Source organism: Rhincodon typus, chromosome 24 (assembly GCF_021869965.1).
Source record: "Rhincodon typus isolate 14 chromosome 24, sRhiTyp1.1, whole genome shotgun sequence".
NCBI classification, from domain to species: Eukaryota; Metazoa; Chordata; class Chondrichthyes; order Orectolobiformes; family Rhincodontidae; genus Rhincodon; species Rhincodon typus.
In genome coordinates, this window is record NC_063355.1 from 40008721 (window position 1) to 40033734 (window position 25014).

The 25014-nt window shown below is 40.2% G+C and overlaps 1 protein-coding gene across 1 annotated transcript; it reads left to right on the top strand.

Annotated features, from left to right (window-relative positions):
- Positions 1 to 2340: 2340 nt before the first annotated feature.
- snap29 (synaptosome associated protein 29) lies at positions 2341 to 23545 on the top strand. The gene is made up of 5 exons (XM_020511362.2): positions 2341 to 2345; positions 5135 to 5347; positions 9877 to 9962; positions 18132 to 18230; positions 21127 to 23545. Exons 1-5 carry the CDS (start codon positions 2341 to 2343, stop codon positions 21282 to 21284), a joined length of 561 nt encoding a protein of 186 aa, XP_020366951.2. The 3' UTR covers positions 21285 to 23545.
- Positions 23546 to 25014: the final 1469 nt, after the last annotated feature.

Below are 25014 nucleotides of genomic sequence, written 5' to 3' on the forward strand. Positions count from 1 at the left end.
AGAAACTATTTCCAATGAGCAATAACCAGAGGGAAACTAATTAAAAGGTTACTGGCAAATGAGTTGGATGCAATGGGGCAGGAATTTTTGCAATAAGTAAGAATTTCAAACTGCCTTCCTGATAAGGTGGTGGATATGCATCAGATTCAAAAGACATTTGGGGGAAAGATACATGAGGTCAAAGTTCAGGAATATAGGCCAAGAGTAAGGGGTGGGAGGAACTGGATTGTTTTGCAAGAAGTTGGTTAACAAATTCAAACTCTCAACTGGGGATTCTACAGTGACAATGTGAGACAGGTTCCCACGTTGTGGTGGAGGTGAAGGTGAATAACAGATAAATGAGACCGTGAAAGAGAAAGGAATGGCTGACCTTCACCCATTCCTATGTCTGACCACCTATTTGTTCTCTGTCTTTCTCTCTCTCTGGGCTCCATTTCTACTTGTCATTTACTCCTCCTCCCCTTCCTCCTCTCTCCCCCTCCAACCTGTTCTTTAGCACATCTACCAACCTTTTTCCAGTTACCATTAGTTCTGAAGCAGGGTCACTGGGCCCGAAATGATAATTCTGCTTTCTGTCCTCGGATGCTGTCAGACCTGTTGAGTTTTATCAGAAATTTGTTTTTGTTTCTGATTTCCAGCATCTGCAGTCCTTTGTTGGTTTTTAAGGAATGGAAAGTAGTTGATAGTGTGAGATGAGTAGCGTAGAACATAAACGCACAAACTTGTAAATCAACTGTCAAATGACTTTGTTTTGTACACCCTATGTAATACAGTGCATGGTCCTGGTTTCCATAATTGCAAGATTAACAGAAGAAAGTACAAACAAGAACTGAACAGCTAATAACCATTGAGAAAATCTGAACAGCCAGGGGCTCTCTTGAAAAAGAAAAGACCATGTAGTGACCTGATAGATCTCCAAAGATATAAAATAATTGATGTGGGGAGGACGTTTCCACTGAAGAACTGTAGACCGTAAATGCAAGTAATCAAAATGTAATAAATAGTTCAGAAGGCCGCTTTACCCTGGAGTGGATCCTGCTGCTGATTTGGTTTGATTCTGGCAGCCCGCATAAATGCATTAAAGATGTCTTAGATAGAAAGGAACAGAAGGACATCCTGTTCAAGTAAGGGTGGTTGAAAATTTGTTTGGAACATTATCTCTGGTGCACAGCCCTTGGACTGATTGGCATGTTATTGGAAGTTCAGTTGATCAGCATGGAGGTGACAAGCTGGTGGTCATGTTGAAAATGGAGGTAGTGGTGGAGTAATTAGGATAGATAGTTTACAATAACAGGAGAGGCAGTCACTAGAAGGGACTGACTTCAGCTGTCACATGATTCTTTTAAAACCAATTACATAAGGTATTTTGATGCAATGAGTAATGATCTAGAATGCAGAGCTTCAGAAGATGCTAGAAACAGCTTCAATATGACATATAATAAGGAATTGGATAAAGTTGCAGCCATGATTCATATGGTAGATCTCTTGCCTCTAATTCAGAAAGTTTGTGTTCAAGCCCAGCTCCAGGAAAGGCTGGCAGTGCAGTGCAATACTAAAGGACTGCTGGACTCATTTGAAGTCTACCAACTGAAATTTTAAACCTAAACCCCATTGACGGTCCATTGTCCTATTGCAGAAGAGTTGTTCCACAGTGTCCTAGCCCACTTGTCCATTTTCAGATTGTTGAGAGATCTTGTTATGTGACAATTGTCTGTTTCCTATATGACAATAGTGGTTACATTTCATAAGCAATTCAGCTGTACAGCACTTTCACCCATTTTGTGGTGATGAAAGGTCTTTGAGAAATGAAGATATTAGTATTTGAAGGAGGCAATAGAGGAAGGATTTTGTGGAGAAAAGCAAGAGATAATTGGAGAATTCTTTTAAATTGGTGTTCTGCATGCAATTGAACAAATGGTTGCCTTCCGTGCTTGGTGATTCTGTGTGCTTATAGAATTATCACAAAATTCGAGGCTGTGTTCCATTTTATCATATCTCAATGACCTACAACGTAGGTCGGGGGAAAACAGTGGAAACCTTACTTTTATTCTAATTATTTACAGAGTGCTCTGTTTCAATGTATAAGGGCATTTTAAACCAATGTGTTCTTTTGAATATTTGTGACAACATTTAAAATAGGTTTTCACGTGGATAAAAACTGAGGTACTGCTGTCTAGGCAATGTGTTGACCTATTCTGGATGCAATGCAATCGTTTAGACAAACTAAAATGTAATATCTCCAAGTTTGTGGTCAACAGCTGGGTGGCAGAGAAAACTGAGTGGAGGATGAAGAGATGTTACAGTGTGATGTGGAAAAATTGACTGGGAAAATGCATGGCAATGAAGTATGTGGATAATTGTGAGGTTATCCACTGTGATAGCAAAAACAGGCAGGCAGATGATTATCTGAATTGCATTTGACTTGGGAAAGGGAGGGTGCAATGAGACCTGCATGTCCTTGAACAGCAGTCACTGAAAGTAACCTTGCAGATGCAGCAGGTGGTGAAAATGGCAGATGGATGTTGGCTTTCTTGGCAAAAGGATTCTAATACAGGAGCAGTGATGTCCTGCTGCAATCTTGTTGAGACCCCTCCCCAGGAGTATTGTGCTGTGCAGTTTGACGACCTCATCTCGGGAAGGCTATAAAATAGAGGGAGTACGATAAAGTTTTGCCAAACTGATTCTTGAGGTAGCAGGACTGTTTTATGAAGAGAGATGGGATTGGTTAGTGCTATATTTGCTGGATTTTAGAGTGAGGAGGGATCTGAAGAGAAACCCTGTTCTAATGGTAAATGCAGGATGGATTCTTCTGGGGAGTTCAGAACAAGGCATCACATCTAATGATGTACAGTAGGCCATTTAGGACTGAAATGAGATGGTAAGAGAGGAGCAGAATTAGGCCATTCAGCCCATCGGGTCTGCTCTTCAATAATGGTTGATATCTTTCTCAAACCCATTCTCCTGCTTTCTCCCAATAACCCTTGGTCCCCTTACTAATCTAGAACCTACCTGTCTTAAATACACTCAGTGATGTGGCTTTCACAGCCGTCTGGCAATGCACTCCACAGATTAATCATCCTCTGGCTGAAAAAAACTCTGACCTCATCTCGGTTCTAAATGGTCATCCCTTCACTCTGAGGCTGTGCCCTTAGGTCCTAGTTTTCCACATGGAAACATCTTCTCCACGACCACTCTATCCAGGCCTTTCGGTATCGAATTGCACTTTTTTACAGTTTAATAACATCTTCCCTCCAGCAGGGCATCCCAAATTGTATCCAGTACTCAAAACATGGCTTTACCAATGTCTTGTACAGCTGTGATGTGATAGCCTAATTCCAATGCTCTGCTCTGAAGGCAAGCGTACCAAAAGTCACCTTCACCACCTGTCTAACTGTGATGTCACTTTCAAGGAACTATGTACCTGCACACATAGGTCTGTGTGTATGACGACACTTTCCAGGGTCCTATCATTAACTGTATAGGTCCTGCCCTGGTTTGTCTGAGCAAAATGCAACACCTTGCATTTATCAGAATTAAACTCTATCTGCCATGCTTTGGTCCCCTGGCCCACTTGATCAAGATCCTGTTATACTCTTAGTTAACCTTCTTCCCTATCCACTATACCACCAATTTTGGTGTCATCCATAAGCTGAGTAACCATGCCTCCTATGTTCTCATCCCAACCATTTATATAAATGACAAACAGCAGTGGATCCAGTACCAATCCTCGTGGCACATCGCTGCTCTCAGGCCTCCAGTCTGAACAGCAGCCTTCTACCACCACCTTCTGTTTCCTACTGTCAGCTAATTGAATACAAAATTGCATTCTCTTTCTGGGTCTTGTGATTTAATCTTACTAACCAGTCTACCATGCAGGTTCTTGTCAAGGCCTTGCTAAAGTCCATGTAGACAGCATCTGTTGCTCTGCCTTAATTTATCAACTTGGTCACCTCTTCCAAAAAAACCTCAAACCAAGTTTGAGACACAGTTTTCCATACACAGCCTTGCTGGCTATCCTTAATTCCAAATGCATGTAGATCCTGTCTCTCAGAATCCTCTGTCCGCGAATGTACCCACCAATGACGTTAGGCTCACTGGTCTGTAGTTCCCTGGCTTTTCCCTCCAGCCTTTCTTAAATAATGGCACAACATCAGCTGCCCTCCAGTCTTCCAACACCTCACCCAGGCTGTTTGATACAAATATCTCTATTAGGGACCCTGCAATTTCATCCCTAGCTTTTCACAGTATCCTGGGATATACTTGATCAGATCCTGGGGATTTCTCTACCTTTATGCATTTTAATACCTCCAACACCACCACCTCTTGTTATATGGGCTCTTCAAGACATCACTGTTTATTTCCCCAAGTTCCCTAGCTTCCATGTCTTTCTCCATAGTAAGTACTGACAAGAATCTCACTCATCCCCTTTGGCTCTACACATAACCGTGTTGATCTTTATGTGGCCCTATTCTCTCCTTAGTTGCTCTTTTGCCCCTATATGCTTGTAGAATCTTTTGGTTTTTCCCTTATCCTATCTGCTAAAGTTATTCCATGTTCGAGACAACAAGGTGCAGAGCTGGATGAACACAGCAGGCCAAGCAGCGTCATCGGAGCAGAAAGGCTGACGTTTCGGGCCTAGACCCTTCATCAGAAAATGTTCCCTTGCCTCAATGTTTCCCTCTTACTCCTACGTTCCCAGTACTCAAGGGATTCACTTGATCTCAGCTGGCTATACCTGGATATATGCTTCCTTTTTCTTGACTAGAGCCTCAATATCTCTAGTCATTGTGTTCCCTCCCCCACCAGCCTTACCCTTCACACTAATATGAACATGTTGGCCCTGAACTCTCCTTATCTTACTTCTGACAGCCTCCCACTTGCCAGACATCCCTTTACTTGTGAATAGCCTCCCCCCAGCTAACTTTTGAAAGTTCCCGTCTAATACCACTAAGTTGGCCTTGCCCCAATTTAGAACTGAACTTTAACAATGATCCAAAAATCTGAATCCCTGCACCAGCTCCTCATTCATCTGCCCTACCCTCCTATTCCTCCTCTCTCTAGCATCTGGCTAATCCAGAGAAAGCTAATTCCCTATTTTAATTTGCAGAACCTCATGTCTTAATGGTTACTATAGATTTGGTTTATATGCTTCACAGGAACTACTGCGACAAGGTGAATCTCTTAAGCGATCAGAAAATATGGTGAATAAGATGGACCAGGATTTGAAAGTTAGCCAAAAACACATCAACAGCATTAAGAGTATCTTTGGTGGCATTACAAACTACTTCAAATCTAAGAATCCAGAACCACAAGTCTCTCCAGTGCCTGAAAAACAAACTAGCAGCAAGTAAGTATCCTCCCCTCCTTTCCCAGTCTGTCTTTCCTCATTCTCTTGTACATCTCCACTTCTCTTTCCTCTACTACTTTTCACACCTGTCTCCTCCCAGATTTTATCCTTCACCCCCTGCTTTTCCGCTTGCTCAGCGGCATTCTCTGAAAGCAGATGCTTGTTCATCCTCTGTCAGCCAATATTGTTCAACACCATCCCTCTTCCCACTCCTCTACTCTTGGCCATTTCCTAACTTTGTAGCCAAACTTCTTTCTAAGTGTCACAGGACATCTTTCTAATTAAAAGCTTTTCTTATGTTGAATGATTTGGCGGTGATTAAGCTGTCCTGCTTTTGTGTAGATAATATGTAATTTTCATGTTATGCTGTGGTCCCAGCCATTGTTATTACTGGACAAGTTAGATCCCAGACTGAAATCTGGCTTGACAGATTTTTTTATGTAACAAAGTATTCTTCCACTGAAACACAACGCAATGCTACAGACTTTGTTTCAACAATAAAACAGAAATTTATTATGTGAAATAAGAGAAAATAGAGTCAATCAGGCTATTTACAAAAAAGACAATTTTCAAGATTTTAAAACACCATACAATCCCATTTATTTCAACACTGTTACAGTACTCTATCACCAGAGAGAATTCTCTTCTCTGTCACAACTATAAATTTAATTTGACAATTTCTTTCAATTCTCAGCCTGAGAATTTGTTATGTAATTGAGCTTAAACTTTCTTTATTCAAATTAACTCTTTCAGGGTTCAAGCCAGGCACTCTTGGAATGTAACTTTTAAAACTAAACTAAAACCTTACTTTGAAGAAACCCAATTCTAACTTTTCTGAACTAACTCTTTTCTCCTGAGAATCTGTTTCATATCTCTAACTTCAAGCAGATCTCTCTGAAGAGCAAAACAAAAGTTTTCCAAGCTGTTTCCTTCTAAACAGCAAGTTAATGTTCCTCAATGTGTACTCTGTCCACTCATAAAATTCTCCCAATGCAAACAAATCCCACTTTCACCCCAGGGATGCCTTCTCTTACATTGGTTTAAATAAAACAATGGCTCCCAACATACTGTCAATGATTAAATCCCTTCATTCACACAGGTGAAAACCCATATGCAACTAGCAAAATCTAAGCTGTCTGTTTAGTTTTGTAAATGCAAATAATGCTGTAATTTATTAATATATAAAGCATGCACATCGCAATTCAGCATTTTCAGGAGGTTATCAACGTTTGTTGGTTTCTTCCTGCACAAACTTAAACCAATGATTAAGATTGCATAACAATAGTTGTACAAGATCCAATCAATCCTTGCATTTTAATTGATTACAAATATTACACCTCAGTAAACTATACTCAATTACAATAGCCTTCAAAAAGTGATTCTAAGTTTTCAATATATGCAATTTTCCTGTAATCTGAATAAAAATTGAAATTGCTTTCTTTTGAATTAAGTAAAATTTCAGTCAGATATGAAGATATCTGGTTTTGGCATCTTGAAAAGCAAGCACTGATTTTATATTTTTAAAAAATTTGCAACCAAATCAGTGGCCCTTTTATTTGAATATACTCTTTTTTTTTATAAAAGTATAGTCAATAATCGTTGTCTAACTCCAGCTTCCTAATGTCTGACTCCTGTATCTACAGTACTTGGAAATCTTTTTAATCAGCCTTTCTCTACATGTTATGATATCTCTGGAGTAAGTGGGCCTTGAAACCAGGCCTTTTGGCCCAGAGGTAGGAACACTGCCACTGCTCCACAAGATCCCTGCTATAGTGCCCATGATTAATCCAGTTCAGTTTCTGGTCAATGATTCAGCAATGGGAATGCTTTGGAATTTTGAGGTGAGGTGGTTAGATCCTCTATTGTTTGAGGTGGTCATTGCCTGGCATTTGTGTGACATAAATGTTGCTTACCACTTGTCAGCTCAAAGTTGGATCTTGTTGTGTTTGACATGTATTGCTTCTGTATCTGAGGAGTTATGAATGCTCCTCAGTGTTTTCTCTGCCCAGTCATAAAACTCTCCCAATGTGAACAAACCCTCAATTTCACCCCAAGGATGCCTTCTGTCATAAGCATTTAAATAAAATCATGGATCAAGAAATACTGAGTTTTTGTTTAAATGATAAGACCCCTTTGTTCACAGATGAAAACCCATATGCCGCTGGTTTAAGATCCACAAAAGCTGAATGCTGCAGTTATCAGCAAGCATCTCCATTCTGACATGGAGGGACTGTAACTGATGAAACAGCAAAAGATGGTTGGGCCAAGTACACTATCTTGGAGCTCCAGCAGAGATGAACCTGAGGAGATTGATCTCCAACAACCGAAGCTATTTTCTTTGTGCCAAGCACAACGTCAACCAACAGAATGTTTTCCCTGATTCCAAGTGACTCCAGTTTTGCTAGAGCTTTTTGATGCCGTACTTGATCAGAGAAAGCCTTGGTGTTGAGTGCACCCATTCTCACTGGAACTTGGCTCATTTGCCCATGTTTGAACTGAGGTTGTAGTGAAGTCAGGAGCTGAGTGGCCCTGGTGGAAGCAAAACTGAGCAGATTATTGTGAAACAAGCGCTGTTTGTCCACGACTAGTTGTGACAGGACTGCAGAGCTTGGATCTGATCTGTTGGTTGTGAAATTGCTTAGCTGTGTCTGCCACTTGTTGCCTATGCTGTTTGGCATGCAAGTAGTCCTGTTTTATAGCTTCATCAGGTTGATAACTCATTTTTAGGAATGCCTGGCACTGCTCCTGGCATGCCTTCCTGCTCCTTCATTGAACCTGGCTTGATGGTTAAGGTAGAGTGGCGGAATGCCATAGTTATTGATGAGGCCATAGTTAATTTTACGACTTTATGGTTTGTGAATGTGAGGAAATTGTTCATTTTTTCTAATGCTGGAATAAAGCAACTTCCTTCCCTAGCCTAGAAACTTTACTTCCTATTAGTAAGTAAAGGAAAATGTAAGCTACTGTATTAAACACAAATTGTCTTTTGCCGGCTCTATATAAAGCAGTCAGTGGAACTGTTTGTTCAATCATAAGCTAGCATTAGTGACTCCCACAAGTCCCATTGGAGAGGCAATGGCCTTGTGGTATTATTGCTAGACTATTAATCCAGAATCCAGGGTTCACATCCTGCCATGGGAGAAGGTGGAATTTGACATCAATAAAAATCTGGAGTTGAGTCTAATGATGATCATGAAACTTTGTCCAAAAATCCCAACTGGTTCACTAGTAACTTTTAAGGAAAGAAATCTGGTTTGGCTTGCATGTGACTCCAGATCCACAGCAATGTGCTTAACTCTTAACCTCTGGGCAATTAGAGAGAGGCAAAAAATATTAGCTTAACCAATTATGTCCACAGACTGAATTGATTTCTTGAGTGTCTTTGGGTTTGATTTAAATTTGGCAGATCCTGCCTTTACACAAAACTAGTAATAAAACCTGAACTAAACTTGTGAACCAGCTTTATATTAACAGTCCTCCTGTTCATTCTGCTGATGTTGGGTCTCCTCTTTGTTCCAAGTTCCATGCACCCTTTCATTCTGACTTAGACTTAATTACTCTGTAAGAGTGATGTGGGAAATGGGATTCTGTACAACTGTGCTATATATGTCAAGCGCACTCTCTCAAATTTTGTTTCAAATAAGTCATCGCCTCCACTACCAATGAGTACTGGCCACGAAACTGGAGTCAGTGAGAATCAGGGTAAAGCTGTTCACAGGTTGAAGTCAGAACTCCTGCTAAAGAAAATGACTGTAGTTGTTCAGTCATCTTGGTTCCAGGACACTACTGTAGGAGTTTTTTTTTTAAGATAATGTTTTTTCAATTGTTTTATCAATGACCTTCCCTCCAGCATAAGCTCAGATGTGGAGTTGTTTGTTGATGACTGAACGTTATTCAATGGCATTTGCAAAGCCTCGATACTGAAGCAGTCCAGGTCCAAATGCAGCAAGACCTGGACAATATCCCGTTTTGTGCTGACAAATGGCAAGTAGTATTCGTGTGACACAAGTACCAGGCAATAACCATCTGCAACAAGAGAGGCTAATCATCACCCCTTGACATTCACCATTACAACTGCTGAATCTGACTGTCAACATTCCAAAACTCAACTGGACTAGCCACTTAAGTGTTGTGGCTACAAGAGAAGATCAGAGGATAGCAGTGAGTAATTGGCCATTTGAAGTCCCAGAGCCTGTCTGCCATCTGCAAGGCACAAGTCAGGAGTGTAATGAAATATTTCATACTTGTCAGGAGAACTGCATTATTCAGACAATTATTATTGTTAGCTTTTTTTGACCAGGGTGCTCACCACATGTACAGCTCAGTGCACAACCAAGTTTTTGCAGCAGATGACTACAATCTGTCCTTTGATGACAAATAAAAAGATGTCCTATTGTTTTCATAGCACCATGCAATAGTATTCAGGCACTTCAGGAGAGGTTTTTTTATTAGTCTTAGAACTTTACATTTCCAAATACTCTACATAATCAGCTGTTTGATATTTTAAAATCTTAAATTCTGTGTGGTAGATTACAAGAAGCTTTGGATAAGAGTATGCAGCAGGAAAACGAATACAGAGCAAACCATCCAAACCTGAGGAAACTAGACACTTCGGGTAAGTCTTTTTGGAGGGAGGGGAGGTGTGGTTAGTGTTGCCCCTCTGTGAGGCAATAGTATATACATGGACAAAGATACAGCTGTGACACTTAGAGCTCTATAAAACTCAATTTATTAAGTACTTTCATGAATAACACATGCTTTTAACTTCTAGAGATATCTGAATCACTGTTTTTCAATACCCTGGACTCTGTAACAAACCCCAAACGTTATTACTCGGGAGAGCTGGCAGCTGGCCAGGTGGGAACTCTTCTCGATGTCTTCATGCCTCCTGATGTAGAGTACCACCTGCAGTGTTAATCTTAGAAGTTCTGCTGAGGAAAAGGATTTTCTCGAGCTTCTTTGTACCCAGGTCTCTGTGCCAAGTGTATGCCTTATTTGGAATTATGTGCACGTGACCAATCCCAAATGTTTTGTCCTTATTTGATAGACGCAGCAGTTACTGATTTCCTGCAATCTTAGCAGACCTGACTGACTGACTGACTCGGCATAATTCCACTCTCACAGCAGCCCAGTATGAAACTCCTTATCAGTTCCTGTTATCTTCAGCCTTCTCCAACAGCACACAATGTACCAAATGGCTTTCCATGTTTACTGGAGAATGCCAACAGAAAATCCAAATCTGAGTTCACTTTTCCCAATAGAGACTACCGTGTCTTTTGTTTATTTTATCTTTTCTTGCTCTTTGGACTCTACTGCTTCACTGGTTGTTTGCTACATCTCGGAAGTGATTAAGCCTGGAAACTAGCTGGTCTGTATGTCTTTAAATAACTGGGTAAGTGCAGCCACTTTAGAGACCGTCGGAAGAGAACCAGAAACGAACGGCTCAGTTGGCAAAAGAGGAGACCCAGATAAAAGGTGAAAAAATACTGCAACTTCTTGGCCCGTTGTATTTCTGTGACCAACTCTGTCATGCCAGATTGGGCTCCTTAGCTGCACCAGCCAGTGTGTAACACTGGCCACCACGTTGCAACCGTCATCTCTGAAGATGGTAGACTGCTGCAGATTTAGGGTGTTCTGTGCTAATTTATGGGGGAAGGCGCATAGAAACGTGGAGTAAACTATTCAACCCCTTTTTGACCTCCATTCGTTACGCTCATGGCTGATCCTCAATGCTATAGTCCTGTTTGCTCTTCGTACCCCTTGGTACCTTCTTTAATATATAAAAATCGATCAGTCTCTTGATATTATCTGACACAAGGCTGACAACTAGAGGTAGTATTTCTACTTGAGTAAAGTGACTTGGTTTTAGTATGAGCAAATGGGAAAGCTACAAGATGAAATCAGTACTAGATTCATGGAATTTTAGGAGAACATTGAACTAATTACTGAAAGAGCAGCATGTTTTGAAGCCTTTGATAAATGGAAAACAACCATCTTGAAGTTCCAATATTCAAATTGTTGATTATACCAGCATAAAGGCAGATGGTTTGAGATTGCTGGAGGCCTGTCACTTCAAACTGAGGGCATTGCAGCACGAATTCCTTAATGTAGTCTTTTCATCATCAACTGCTTCATTAATGTCTTTTTGCCTCCTTGTAGTGAAATGGGGATGTTCACACTCATGGCAGTTGTTTGTTTGGTATCATTCATGACTCTTCGGTTACTTAAGTGTTTTCCCTTATGCAGCAAGCCCTGGAAATCTTTCAGGTTTGTGTTAATAAGTAGCAAATAATTTGTACCCCACACAAGCAGTTACTTTGTCTAAGAGAGCTCCTCTATCTCTCTTTGGGTAACAGCACTAACTGTTACTGAATCACCCACTGTTAACATCCTGAGGTCTATTTACCAGAAGTATAACTGGGCCATCCATGCTTTGGCTATAGTAGGTCATCTGTGAATTATGTAGCACACCATCTAGAAGATGCATATCAGGAATGGATTTCAGTGCACGCTATTCGACTTGTTTGGATAGGTACAGCTCCCACAAAAGCTCAGTGTAAACTAGACAAAGCAGCCCACTTCGTCGGCACCCCATCCACCACCTTAAGTGTCGACTTTCTTAAGCATTTGCACCATTGTTGCTGTGTATCACCTGGGGCAGCTTGTCAAGGTGCCTTCAGCAGCCCCTTCCAAACCTGCAACCTCAATCCCCCAGAAAGACACGGGCAGCAAGTGCATGGGAACCCCACCTGCAATTTTCCATCTGTGCTGTGCATCATCCTGGTTTAGAACTGAAACAGGGCCTGAAAAAACTGAGCAGGTCTGGCACTGTCTGTGGAGAGTTTCCCCAGTACTGTTTTTACTTCAAATCTCTAGCATCCACAGTACTTTGCTTTTATTCGGCGTGGAGATATAGCTCCATACCTCCACTGGGTCAGAAACTTGGAACTCCCTCCCTATCTGTATTCTGGATGGACTGACACAACATGGACTGCAGCAGTTCACGAAGGCAGCTCAGCTTATCATGGGCAACGATGAAGGGCAAAAATTGTCAACCTTAATGACAATGCCTACATCCTATGAATGATCTAATGATCAACATCACAATATAAAGCTGTGCAGCTTTCAAAATATGTAATTCCTTATCATCTTTTGTGATCAACACACTGAATTAAATTACCTATTCAGCAATGTTTTTCTATCCTTTAGGCATCTGATTGGAAGTGGAGGACTCCATGAAAGTAGTTCTTTTTCTCTGCAGGCAGAAGGAGCTCTGTCCCCTCAATATCCAGCAAGTTCATGTATGACAAAGTAGCCTTGGACTTCAGCCTCGCGAGAAGTGTGGCACTTCAGTGGCTAACAGTGAATGTTTAACTGAGTTCAAGGCACATGCACTTTTTTCTAGCAGGATTTAGTGCAGTTCAAAGACCTTTTGGAAAGTTTCTTTTTTAAAAGAAAACTGAATTGGTATGAAAAGTTAAGGAACACTAGAAAAGCCTCAGGAAAGCAAATCCAGTCCCACAGGTAGAAGTACAGACAAGAGAATATTTGTCTATCTTTGCTTGACCATTTTTTTCTACCCTCCCTAAAATGCTGTTCTTTAATTTGTTTCATCTTTGCTCTCTTACAAATCTGTTCTGTGTTTCTACGTAAATACGTTCCTGGCATCTATCTCAAATTTATCCCCTTAGCCTGAGCTCCACAATGAGCAAAAGTAATTTTCTTAAATTTATTTTTGCATATACTATTATTATCTATCAATAATACCTTAACTATCATCAAGGCAGAAAAACCCACAATCTGCCTTCCGGGGTAAGGACCTTTTGGAGCAGTTGTAGCAAATTTTCAAAGGAGTGTGTGAGTAACCAGAGGTGGTTGTGTGCATTGGTATCAATGGCATAGAGAGAGAAAGGGATGAGTTTCTGCAGACAGAACATAATAAATTATGCAAGAGGTTAAAAAGCCAGGATTTTGAGGGGAGTAATTTCTGGAGGGGTGGAGGTTAGATAGACCTTAGGTTTAGGGTAAAAGTTCAGCTCAACATCATGGGCCGAAGGTCCTGTACTGTTCTATGTTCTATGGATTACTCCTGGTGCCAGTGTGCAAGTGAGAGAAGAAATAGGATAGGGCACGTTAATGCATGGCTGAGGTACAGGTGCATAGGGCAAGGATTCAATTTTTTGGATCACTAGGATCTCTTTGGGGCAGAGTTGAGCTGTACGAGAGGGAAGGATTGCTCCTCAGCTGGAGGGGGGAATGAATATCCTCGTGGGGAGGTTTGCTGTTGCTACTCGGGCTTTAAACTAGTGTGGGAGATGGGACTGTAAGCAACAGTGAGATGAGAGAAGGTTGGCGCTGTTACAGTAGATAAGGGGAGAAAGTTAAATGGACAAGGCAGGCAAGAGCACAGCAGAGCGTGAGGTAAGACTGATTAAACTGCATTTATTTCAATGCAAGAGGCCTGGTGGGTAAAGCAGATGAACTCTGGCCATGGATGGGAACATGGCACTGGGATGACATAACTATTACAGAAACATGGCTGAGGAAGGGACAGGGCTGGCAACTTAATGTTCTGAGGTTTAATGTTATTGGAAGGAGAGAAAGGGAGGCGAAGAGGAGTAGCATTTTTGATTAGGGACAACATTATAATAGTAGTTGGGATACTCCTGGGGGGTCATTCACTGAAGCTATATGGGTGGAACTGAGACATTAGAAAGGGATGATCACCTTGATGGGATTCTACTATAGCCACACCCCCTGTGCAATTTGACAGTGGGAAATTGAGTGATTATGTAGGAGGATCACAGCTGTAACAAAAATAGGGTTGTAATAGTAGGGGATTTTAACTTTCCATGTGTAGTCTGGGACTGCCATAGTGTTAAGGACTTGGATGGGGAGGAATTTGTGCGTTGAAGAAAATTTTTTTATTCAGTGTGTGGATGTACCTCCGAGAGAAGTAGGCCCATTTATACCAATCAGTTTCTTGTTAGCTAACCTATCTTTTACCCATGCTAAAGCATTAACCCCTACTCGGAACTCTGATTCCTTGAGTCCTTGATTTCAAAGTGTAGTCTTATAATGCACCCCAGATAATTCTAAAAATTAACCAAATCTCGTTTACTGGTAAGCTTTGCATGAGATAATGCTGCAGTATTTAGTCTACAGCACCAGGTGGCACCAGTGTATGTCATAACAATATTGATGTATGTTCTACACTAATCATCATTCATAGTTTGGAGGAAATAGAATATATTTATTTAATTCACAAAGAATTGGTGTGCATTAAAGTTAATTTGCCAGTGCTTCTAAAAGTAATGTTCATTTTTTAAAAAGAAATGAATTGCAGCAAGAAACCACCTGTTCAATTTGCATCTGAGTGGAAATGATCTCTGCCAGGCTGACACAGGAGCACCACAGTAGGTCTCTGTTCTCATGGACGAAGAGGAGAGAACTGACCAGTGTGCTTTTTCCCTGATGTGCCATGCAGTGATTCATGTGAGGAAGTGATTAATTAGAGCTGAGATTCCCATTTGGCCTTGGTGTTTGGGTAACCTGCTAACACGTGCCTGCCTGGCCTGCATGAAGGCAGGTTACTTGGGGCTGAAGTTACAGAAGGCAGCTCTACTGAGGGAGCTATAGCTTAGCCATAATTGGGGACTTTGGAAGAAGTAAATTGCAGGTGGGGTGTCATTGATTGCAGAGTTTCCACATTATTTTGTGGAATGTGATATTCTAGCCAGGATTTAAACCATATTGGGGTTAAGGATTTATTTTTGTTAAGGTTAATTAAAGATGAAGATTGATGCAGTTCCAAAGAAAACTAATCATGAGCTGAACTTTAATGAACCATGACTTTGTAAAGAAACAGTCAAACTCCTAAGCCACATCAGTACAAGAAATAGACATATAACATTCTGTTTTATTCTTTTATTGGATATTGCAGCTATTGGCCCTCAGTGCATGCCCTTGTGCATCTAAGCTGTGATGAGCTCCTGTTCACAGCTGGCACTACTGGCAATGGATTGTGCAACTCTGACCCAATTCAAATCGCTTTCCTTGCCGCCTTTTGTTCTGATTCTGTACAGCATAGTAATTATTTCCATCTGTCTTTCAGCTAAAATGTTCCATATTAGTCATTGGCATACATTTTAAACTTTCACTTTAATGTTTAATAGGAATTGGGGCACCATGTTACAGTTGTATTAGTCATTAGTGAGGCCACACTTGGAGTATTGTGTGCAGTTTTGATCACACTGTTATAGGAAAGACACTTAAACTGGAAAGTGTGCAAAGAAGATTTGAGGATGTTGCCAGGGCTAATAGGCTTGAGTTATAGGGGGAGGTTAGACAGGATAGGACTTTATCCCTTGGAATGTAGAAGAATGAGGGGTGACCTTATTGAGGAGTGTAAAAGCATGAGGGGCATGGATAGCATGAATGCATGTAGTCTCTGTCCCAGGGTTGGGGAATTGAAAGCTAGAGGACATAGGCTCAAAGTGAGAGGGCTAAGATTTCGGAAGGACCTGAGGGGCAACTTCTTCATGCAGAGTGGTGCATATATGGAATGGATTGCCAGAGAAAGTAGTTGAGGCAGGTACAGTAGCAACATTTTTTTTTAAAAAACATTTTGATAGGTACATAGATGGGAAGGGTTTAAAGGGATATGAACCAATTGGAACTAGCTGTGTGGGCACCATGGTCAGCATGGGCCAGTTTGGACTGAAGGGCCTGTTCCCATGCTGTATTATTCTGTGTGCATACAGAAGAATATTGTGGTATAGAACTCATTGTTTTCTCTGCTAAGTCTTTCCTGCTTTTATTTTTGTCTCCATGTTGCGATTTTTCACCCTTTTTTAAACAAATATTTGATCCCCTATTGGACTTTGAATTCTTCAGTAATGGCCTGGGCACCAATGAGTTCGCACTTTACTGGCATTAAATATAATGTTTAAGATCCTTTTTTTAATTTCTCATTGGAAATTTACTCTGGAATCATTCTAACTTAACACAGCTTTCCATCAAGTAACCCTTTCAATCATAGGATCCCTACAGTGCAGAAGCAGGCCACTTGACCCACTGAGTCCATGTCGACCCTCCAAACAGCAGCTCACCCAGACCCACTCCATCCCTGTAACCCTGTATTTCCCGTGGCCAGTCCACCTAGCATGCAGATCCCTGGACACTAAGGGCGATTTAGTATGGTCAATCCACCTGGAGGTGGACTGTGGGTGGAAACCAGAGCAGCCAGAGGAAACCCATGCAGACATGGGGGCAATGTGGAGTTTGTACTGTTTTCTGAGGCTGGAATTGATCCTGGGTGCGTGGTGCTGCCTCACAGCACTGCGAGCCACTATGCCACCCCAATATTGTCTGTTTTTAGTGGGGAAGCTCTAACTTAAGTGTCCCACACAACTGGCCTTCATCCCTTATATCCATGTGAACTTACCTGATGGGTTTTTCTATCACTTATGTCCTCATTGCAACATTAGGCTCAATGTTCCTCATTTTACACCTGACTAGAAGCTGCATAAATTCATCACTTCAGTTTGTGCATTTTATACTTTCAATGTTAAAGCCAGAATTGTTTCCTTTGTTGATTGCCCTATCTGCTGGAGCTGTTTTCTTCCCCTTATCTTATTTTTCTAAAATTGTTGCAGCTACTACGAAGATCCTCTTGCTGTCATCAAAAAAATGATCTTTCAATCCACATTACCTCTGCCTATACGGAATGATCTAATGCTGGTACTTACAGAAACCATTTGCCATACATTTCCAATTTGAGAAACTCCCCTTTACCTAAAACCTTTGCTGCCTTCCCTCTGTTTACACAGGATGGGAACTAATATTGAGTCTGACTGCTTTGAGAACATTCATGCTTTAAGATCCTTGATGCAGATTGGTTTTTGTGCCAAACATCTTGGTCTGACATTCAGTTTGTACAGATTTTTATGTATTCACTTGAGACATGGGCATCGCTGGCTAGTCATCTCCTATTGCCCATCTTAAGTTATCCTTGAGAAGATGGGGGTAAGCTGTAGCCTTGAACTGCTGCAATCCACTTGCTGTAGGTAGTCCCACAATGCCCTTAGAGAGGGAATTCCAGGATTTTGACCCAGTCTTGGTGAAGGAACAGCAATACATCCAAGACAGGACGGTGAGTGGCTTTGGAGAAAACGAGCAGGTGGTGGTGTTCCCAAGTATCTGCTGCTCATGTCTTTCTAAATGTCAGTGGTCACTGGCCTACTCCCCTAAATCAGACAAGCTTGTAGATTCCTTGGATGGGGATATAGCTTGGTTTTTTGTTTGTTTTTTTTTGTTTTGCTGATTTTTTTTTTGAGATGAGAACTGGTAGTAGGGCTAGATAAACTGCTCTTGCAAAGCGTTTGTGTAGATTTGATGGGCTGAATGGCCTCCACTTGTGCTGTAATCATTGTTTCTATCACCAGGTTTATCTGATGCTTTTCAACTGGAATTCCGCTTTCTGTATGTCAGCTCTGTAGGCTTTGCATTCTCTGTTTGGAGATCAAGCCACACTAGCGATGTGAAGTGGCAGAGAACCATTTCTCTTTTGCATCTGTATTTCTGTCCTTGGATATGAGGCAATCATTTGTCTTTTTTAAATTGACTGCAGAACTATTAATTTAGTTACAAGATACCTTTCTGGTTTTTGTGCAAAAATCAAAGTATCTGGAAAATTACCTTGGGTTAAAAGTTTGAATTTTTAAAAGTAAAATTCCTCCTGGTTTGAATTTTGCTAGTTTAATGTTTCTTTTCTCTTTTTTAGGTTTTGGAGCTGGTAGCAGTTCTGCTTCTCTTGAAGATGATCGTTACTCTAAAAACAACGTTCTTCATAGTTATCATGCGCAGATAGATAGCAATCTCGGTAAGATATTGTCAGACTTGTAGTCTTATCTGTGTACCTGCATTTACTTATTGTACAAGTTACACCCTTCCACCACTCAAAAGAAAATTCCAGTAGACTGATACTGGGCAGATACTACATTCAATTCTGGTCTCCCTGCTATAGGAATAGGCTGTGAAACTTGAAAGGGTTCAGAAAAGATTTACAAGGATGTTGCCGGGATTAGAGAGTTTGAGCTATTTGGGGAGGCTGAATAGGCTGGGCCTTTCAGCCTGAAGTCTCGAAGGCTCACAGGTAATCTTAGAGGTTTGTAAAATCATGACCATGGGGAGGATGAATAGCTCATGTCTTTTTCCCAGGATAGGGTATTCAGAACTAGGGGGCATAGGGTTAAGGTGGGGGGTTTGGGGATGTTTTTGCACAGAAGGTGGTGCATGTATGGAATGCGCTGCCAGCGGAGGTGATGGAGAGGGGTTTGTACAATTACAACCTTCAAAAGGCAGCTGGATGGGTAAATGAATAGGAAAGGTTTAGAGGGATATGGGCCAAACAGTGGCAAATGGGATTAGATTAATTCAGGATATCTGGTCAGCATGGAGGAGTCAGACTTAAGGGTCTGTTTCTGTGCTGTGCAACTCTGACTGCAACTTTGAAGATTTCAAGCTTTTCGTTGGGCAAAGGTTGTGGACCAAGGTAAATAAATTGAATTAAACTACAGGGGTAATGCTGTAACGCAGTAGTTCCGTTCCAGCACAACATCGCATTATAGAAAATTGCGCTCTAGAAATAATGGGCCTATGGGAAAAGCAGTGTTAGGGGCAGGACATCATCCAGTCGCAAGTAGCATTATTAATTCAATGGAAGTGAGACAATCCATAAAGCTCCAGAGTTCAGTTTACAGCTAAAAGCTCGTGGGTTGGAGAAGCAGACAGTAATGAGCAGACTTACTGATTCTTCATCACTGCAGCCATAGATTTGCTTCCCACCCACCATGTTGTACATTCACACCCAAACTTCAGTGATGCTCATGATCATGAATAGCAAACCCTCAGCCACGTTCTGCGACCACCAGCAGCATTAATCACCTGTCGGCAGTAAGTCTGAACCACCGCAGACAGCATCCTTTCAACAGTAAAGTAAAACCTATGGCCACCAACAGAAACACCAGGACACCAGCATTTCCTGAAATAATATCACCCAGTGCTCAGTGTCAATATGATTCAGCAGCATCAAACCCCAGCACAAAAACCAATCACTGAGAATAATTATCTCCAGCAACATCACTTAGTCATTGGAGAAAATCCCAATCACCAAAACTTTACAAATACCAGCAACAACAAAGCCCAACTAGCAACAATATCAAGCCACTCGCCACCAGCATTGCCCAGACGCTAACAGCTAAATGCATTCATGGGTAAGACCATGTATCTGTCAGAAACATGAATAACACTTGGTCACTGGCAATCGCATCACCCATTCACCGGCAGCATGTCGCACGTTTGTTTTCACTTTACTGTCACAGTTCTCTAATGCAAAACATTTTGGGGATCGTTTCATAGCCAACACAACACCATTTCCCCTATTTGTCAATTGCGTTGTAGCCGATTCATGTTGCTGGAACACGCGTTATAGGAGAACCCCCTGTACTAGGCTGATATGATCTAATTCTGATGTGATCCTATGTGTCTTGATGCCTACAAGAGTTTTTTATAGTTCCGAGAGGCACAAATAGCCTATCCTTCGTGGCTTGTTCTTTAGATGATCAGTCAGCTTTTATGCTATGTGTGGCCTGTTGTTGCTGTCAACAGATCTATCATCAATTGTTCCAAAATTTCTGTACCTTTTTTAATTTCACATACTGTAAAATACCACCATCACCACCCCACCCAAACAAAAGGTCCTGTTGAACAAGTGTACAGCCTGCAACAGAGGCAGAAACTCGCTGGGTGAAGGATCAATTGTTGCACACGAGGTACTTTAATCTTAGACTACAGCAGGACTTTCTGGTACACTAAATCTTCTGTGCCCCTCCCCTCCTTTTTGTCCTTCCTGAGCTTCTAGTTTCTGCCCTGCTGTTGTGGGAAAGCATCACGAGGTCACTTATTTACTGGCTAGTAAATGTCTTGTCTTATGGTCCCTCCAAAGTAAAAGAATGCAACTTGTAGATAATTTTTATTTTGCCAGTCAATAAAGCATTTCCCTCCTCAGACTGCTGTGCTCAAAAGTAAAACATTTTTTAAATAATAAAGTGCAATGTAAATACAAGTTTATCAAATTTATATTAATCATTCGAGCATACCACTTGCTCATAACTGTGGTTAGCTTGTATTTCTTTTGCATTCTTGTTGCTTTCTATTTTAATTGAATTTTATGAAGCATACTCCTTTTTCCAAAATCACCTTTCCTTTTACTGTCGGAAGTAGTTCAGTAGGGAGTTATTGGAGAAGTCAATCTTGTAGGTTCAAGTCCAATTGCAAGAGTTTGAGCACAGGAATTTAGGCTGGCATTCCAATGCAGTACTGAGAGTTGCTGTTGCCAGAGGTACCATCTTTAGAGTAAACAGTTGAATCAGGGCCCCTGAAATGTTTTGAAGAAGAGCAGGAAGTTATCCCCACTGTTCTGATCAGCATGTATATTTGCACCCATAGGTGTTTAAGGTTAACCTTAAACAGCAGGTATGTCCCTGAATCAACTTCAAAAGAACAGATGATTTGATCATTCACACTGCAGTTTATATGAGCTTCTTGTGTGCACATTTCCCCAATTTTTATCAATGACTACTGTTCAAAAGTATTTCATTCGCTGTATAAGTATCTGAGATTTCCTGTGATTGTGAAAGCTTCTGTAATGAATGCAAGCCTTTCTAGTTATCTAAGCATGAGTCATGGTTCCTTCTGTCTCTTCTCTGTAATCACAGATGAATTGTCCTCTGGCCTTGGCCGTTTGAAGGGGCTGGCAATTGGCCTGCAGACAGAAATTGATGACCAGGATCAGATCATTGACCGATTGACGACCAAGACTGAGTGCCTGGATTCTAAGATTATTGCAACTGATCGACAGATTCGTAAACTTTAAAACGTCGCTTGGGATTTTAAATGCTGTTTTAAAATCCATCTTGAAAATAGCAGACCTTGCAGAAATAACACTTTATTCAGATTGGTTTCATGAGTGGGTTTGAGAGAAAACAAATTGCAACACCTTTCCTCCCCAGTAAAGAAATTGACTTGATTCTTGACAATGTATTTCTGAATGAATAACTACAGCACCTGAATTTTTGATTATGTATGCTAGGTGTCTGCGTTACAAATACTAATTGATATGATGCAATACAGAAAGGAGCTGAAGTTGTGCAGCAATTTTACACATGTTTAATGTGATTCATCTGTGCCATTTTGTACAGGTGGCAGAAATTGTACAAGATTTAAAACTTGAGTCACTACTAATGCAAAACCTGGATGCATTTCTTGTTACTGGTAGCTTTGACGGAATAGAGCCAGAAAAACTGGCCTGTATGAGGTCACTGAAGAATCATTAAACGTTAGACTCCAGTTCTGTGCTGTGGTCTAGTGAGTCCGATTTAGCTGGTTCACACTTTGCCTACTCGCTAACAATTCAGGATATTCCCATTCATTCTTGCCTTGTCTGTGTTTTCGCTTATTTTGTGAAGATTCTGTGGATATATGTATTTGGTAATTTGTGACTTGCAGCAGACCAGCAATGTTTCAACGTTTTATGAAGATTAATATATGTAGCAACAATAAATGTTTTCACCAATGAGTTATCTGTATTCAAAATGTACCCTTTGGATTTTTGGATCAATGGAAACAACCTCTTTTTGTAAGTGCCGTTTTGAACATTAGGTCATTTGTTCTCGGAATCTCAATTTGTAGCATATGTAAACACTTGAGTATTCAAAAAACTCATTCTTCGTTGTAAATGTACCTTGGCACTACTAGGGACTTTTTGTAGAGCAGACCTGTTAGAAGCTGTTTAAATTTAATCCTGTTTTGCTTGTGATGTATTCGGAACATTTTGGCTAGAAGAATCCTTGCTGACCACTTTTAACTGAACGCCAAGCAAATGTCCAGCCAATTGCCTTTTATTTTTTTTAAAAAATTAAAATAATAAATTTTAGGCAAAGTGGGTAATATCTTGATTAAATTGTCACAATCCTAAATGGTGTATATAGGAATGGAGTGTACCTTGAGTTTACACCCTTGTCTTCACACCCGCTACAATGGTGTTTAATTAGTCTGTACAATGTACTTCCTTCCTCACTTCTTGCTGTCTGTCATAGAACTGAGTATGTTTGGTGTCCAAGTCACTTTTTATTGGTGTTTCCTTGCCTTTGTTCTTTCAATTTCTTGTTTCTATAGTGAAATTGGAAGAGCTGATTAATTGAGATTGTGAACTTCGTAGTCTTTATATAGGTATATGCTATTCTCTAAACATCTGACAGGGAAGATGCAGCATTTTGAAACACCATGAATCTGACCCCACGTTAGTTGCAACTATCGGACTGCACCTTTGTCTAGTTATGGTGCCAAGGTGTCTGCTGAGAAATGAAGGATCATCACAAAGCTTTGTTTCTTATTGCAAAGTGTGTTTTTTCCTCAATGCTTGTGTTTTAATGATGAAGTATGAAAGTGAGTGGAAATAGTTGACTAAGACCACCAGGATCAAAATTTTTTTCTTAAGAATCTGCAGTTTGTCTGTCATCATAACCAGTTTATTTATTGTCCTTCAAATAAAGTTTGTGCAAACACATTACACCTGCTTTTTACCCATTAACCTTTGTAAGTCAGGTCAGGGTTGGGTGAAGAGGTCAAAGTACAGCCCATGTAGAAGGTTGCAAATTTCTTTCTCATGGGGCTCTAAAGTCCAAGTTAGTAAATTAGCCCATCTGAGCATACTTCAAGGGGAATTTGGTAGGCCATTGCTAGACCATCTGAAACCCATTCAGCAACTGAGTGTTTCATATGTTTTCTTATGAGTAATCTATATATAATAGCTGTTCTAAAGATGCACAAAGAATGAGCAGTTAATCTATGACTCTATAATTAATGGATCCAACATTTTTTTTAATTCACTGGTTTTTGACTATGGCTGAATATTTAAATTGAAATATATAACTGTTTGTCCCAAATTGTGTCTCAAACTGAAGATGTTGATTTCTATTTCAAAAACTTTGACATTATCTGTTCAAATTTTACAAGGTGGATGCAGGTTTGTAACTATTGCAACTTCATCTGGGTGCAGTAACTAAGCATTAAAACTAAGTTTCTTTTAATGTACTTGAGAAATCAAACATTAAAAGAGCAATAATTTAATGGGAATATTGAGTATGCAGACTTCATTGCTTACAAACACACTCGTCAAAGATTTTCATTTTCATTTTGCACTGACCAGAACAGTTTACAAAAGTACCAATTCAAGGAGGCAATCAATATTTATGCTTGAGAGGAGATGATTGGCAAGATGCTTACTTGCCAACTAATGTGCAAGTTAATGATTTGGCAGTTAACTGCAAGGTTTTGTTTCAAGCCTGGCAGTTAACTGGCAATCATCATTAATGGGTGCATTCTCCACAGAAGTACCTCTACCAAATTCCACTTACCAACTGAGCTGCTCCTCTCATCTAGTATACATATTTTCCCCCTCAAATTAGTTTTCTTGAGAATTGTCTGGAGTGCAAGACACACAAAATTTGACAATTGTCTGTCTTCAGCAATAATGCTGTTATGTACTACCAAACAGCTATTTGTATGCAAACTATAATCTTATTATTTCTAAATACCAAATATCATTTATTCATATTCCATAATTATTTGCACGCCATTGTAACAAGTAATTTAGTTATTTTGTGAGTTGACATAGCCAGAGTATTATCTTTGCTCTTCATTTGTGTACATTTTTCTCCAAATGTACACTAAATTAAGATGTGAATTTGAGAATCTGCATAAACTAATTGAATTTTTCTTATGTTCATTTTTCAAAAAAGGTGAAGCACAATTAGCTCTGCACTAGTATAGTGCTTTGTGTAGTCCAGCACTGCTAGTGGTATGGTGTGTAATCAGCTGGTGTCTGAATTTTAAACTCCCAGAAAGTAAATTGTGTATGGTTTGAGAGCTTAAAAGTTCTTGCTGCTCAATCCAACTTGATAGGGGAACATGCTACAATACCAGAAGTATTTTGAAACCTTGCTGCTGCCTTAGTTCCTTTCATATGTTAAAAAGATTTGTGTAGATATTTGACCTATTAGCCTGTTGCAGGTTTTGCTAGACATGGAGCCTAATGCATTCGAACAGTTGTTTAGGTAAATAAGAGTGCAGCATTTTTTTTGCAAAACTGGAAAAGATGCCGTTCCCATACTACTAAACTCGACATGTTTAGATAGAAATGTTATATGCAGCTAACTGAGTGCCTTCTAGAAAATTTAATATGCCAAAAGTACTAACCTAGCCTATGTGGAATAGGTTGTACTAACATTTTCAAGGTGCATGAAAGCTATAGGATTTCTGGTCAAAATCTATAATGTGATACTGCTTTAACTGTAAAAATACTTTGAAGAACCAACTAATAAAATGTATTTGATTTGTTACTGGGCTGGAAACATTGTTACTTTGAGCTTTTAAGTAAAACTTTTCAACTGCTTTCTCAATTTTTGGACTTTTAGTTAGAAATGTTCTAATTTTTTGACTTCTGCAATAATCCCTTACATGCATGAAGGGATTTAATCTGGTGAGGGCAAGTCAGTGAAACTGAAATTTTATCTATTTTATACATTACTTTTGAATTTGCTTTG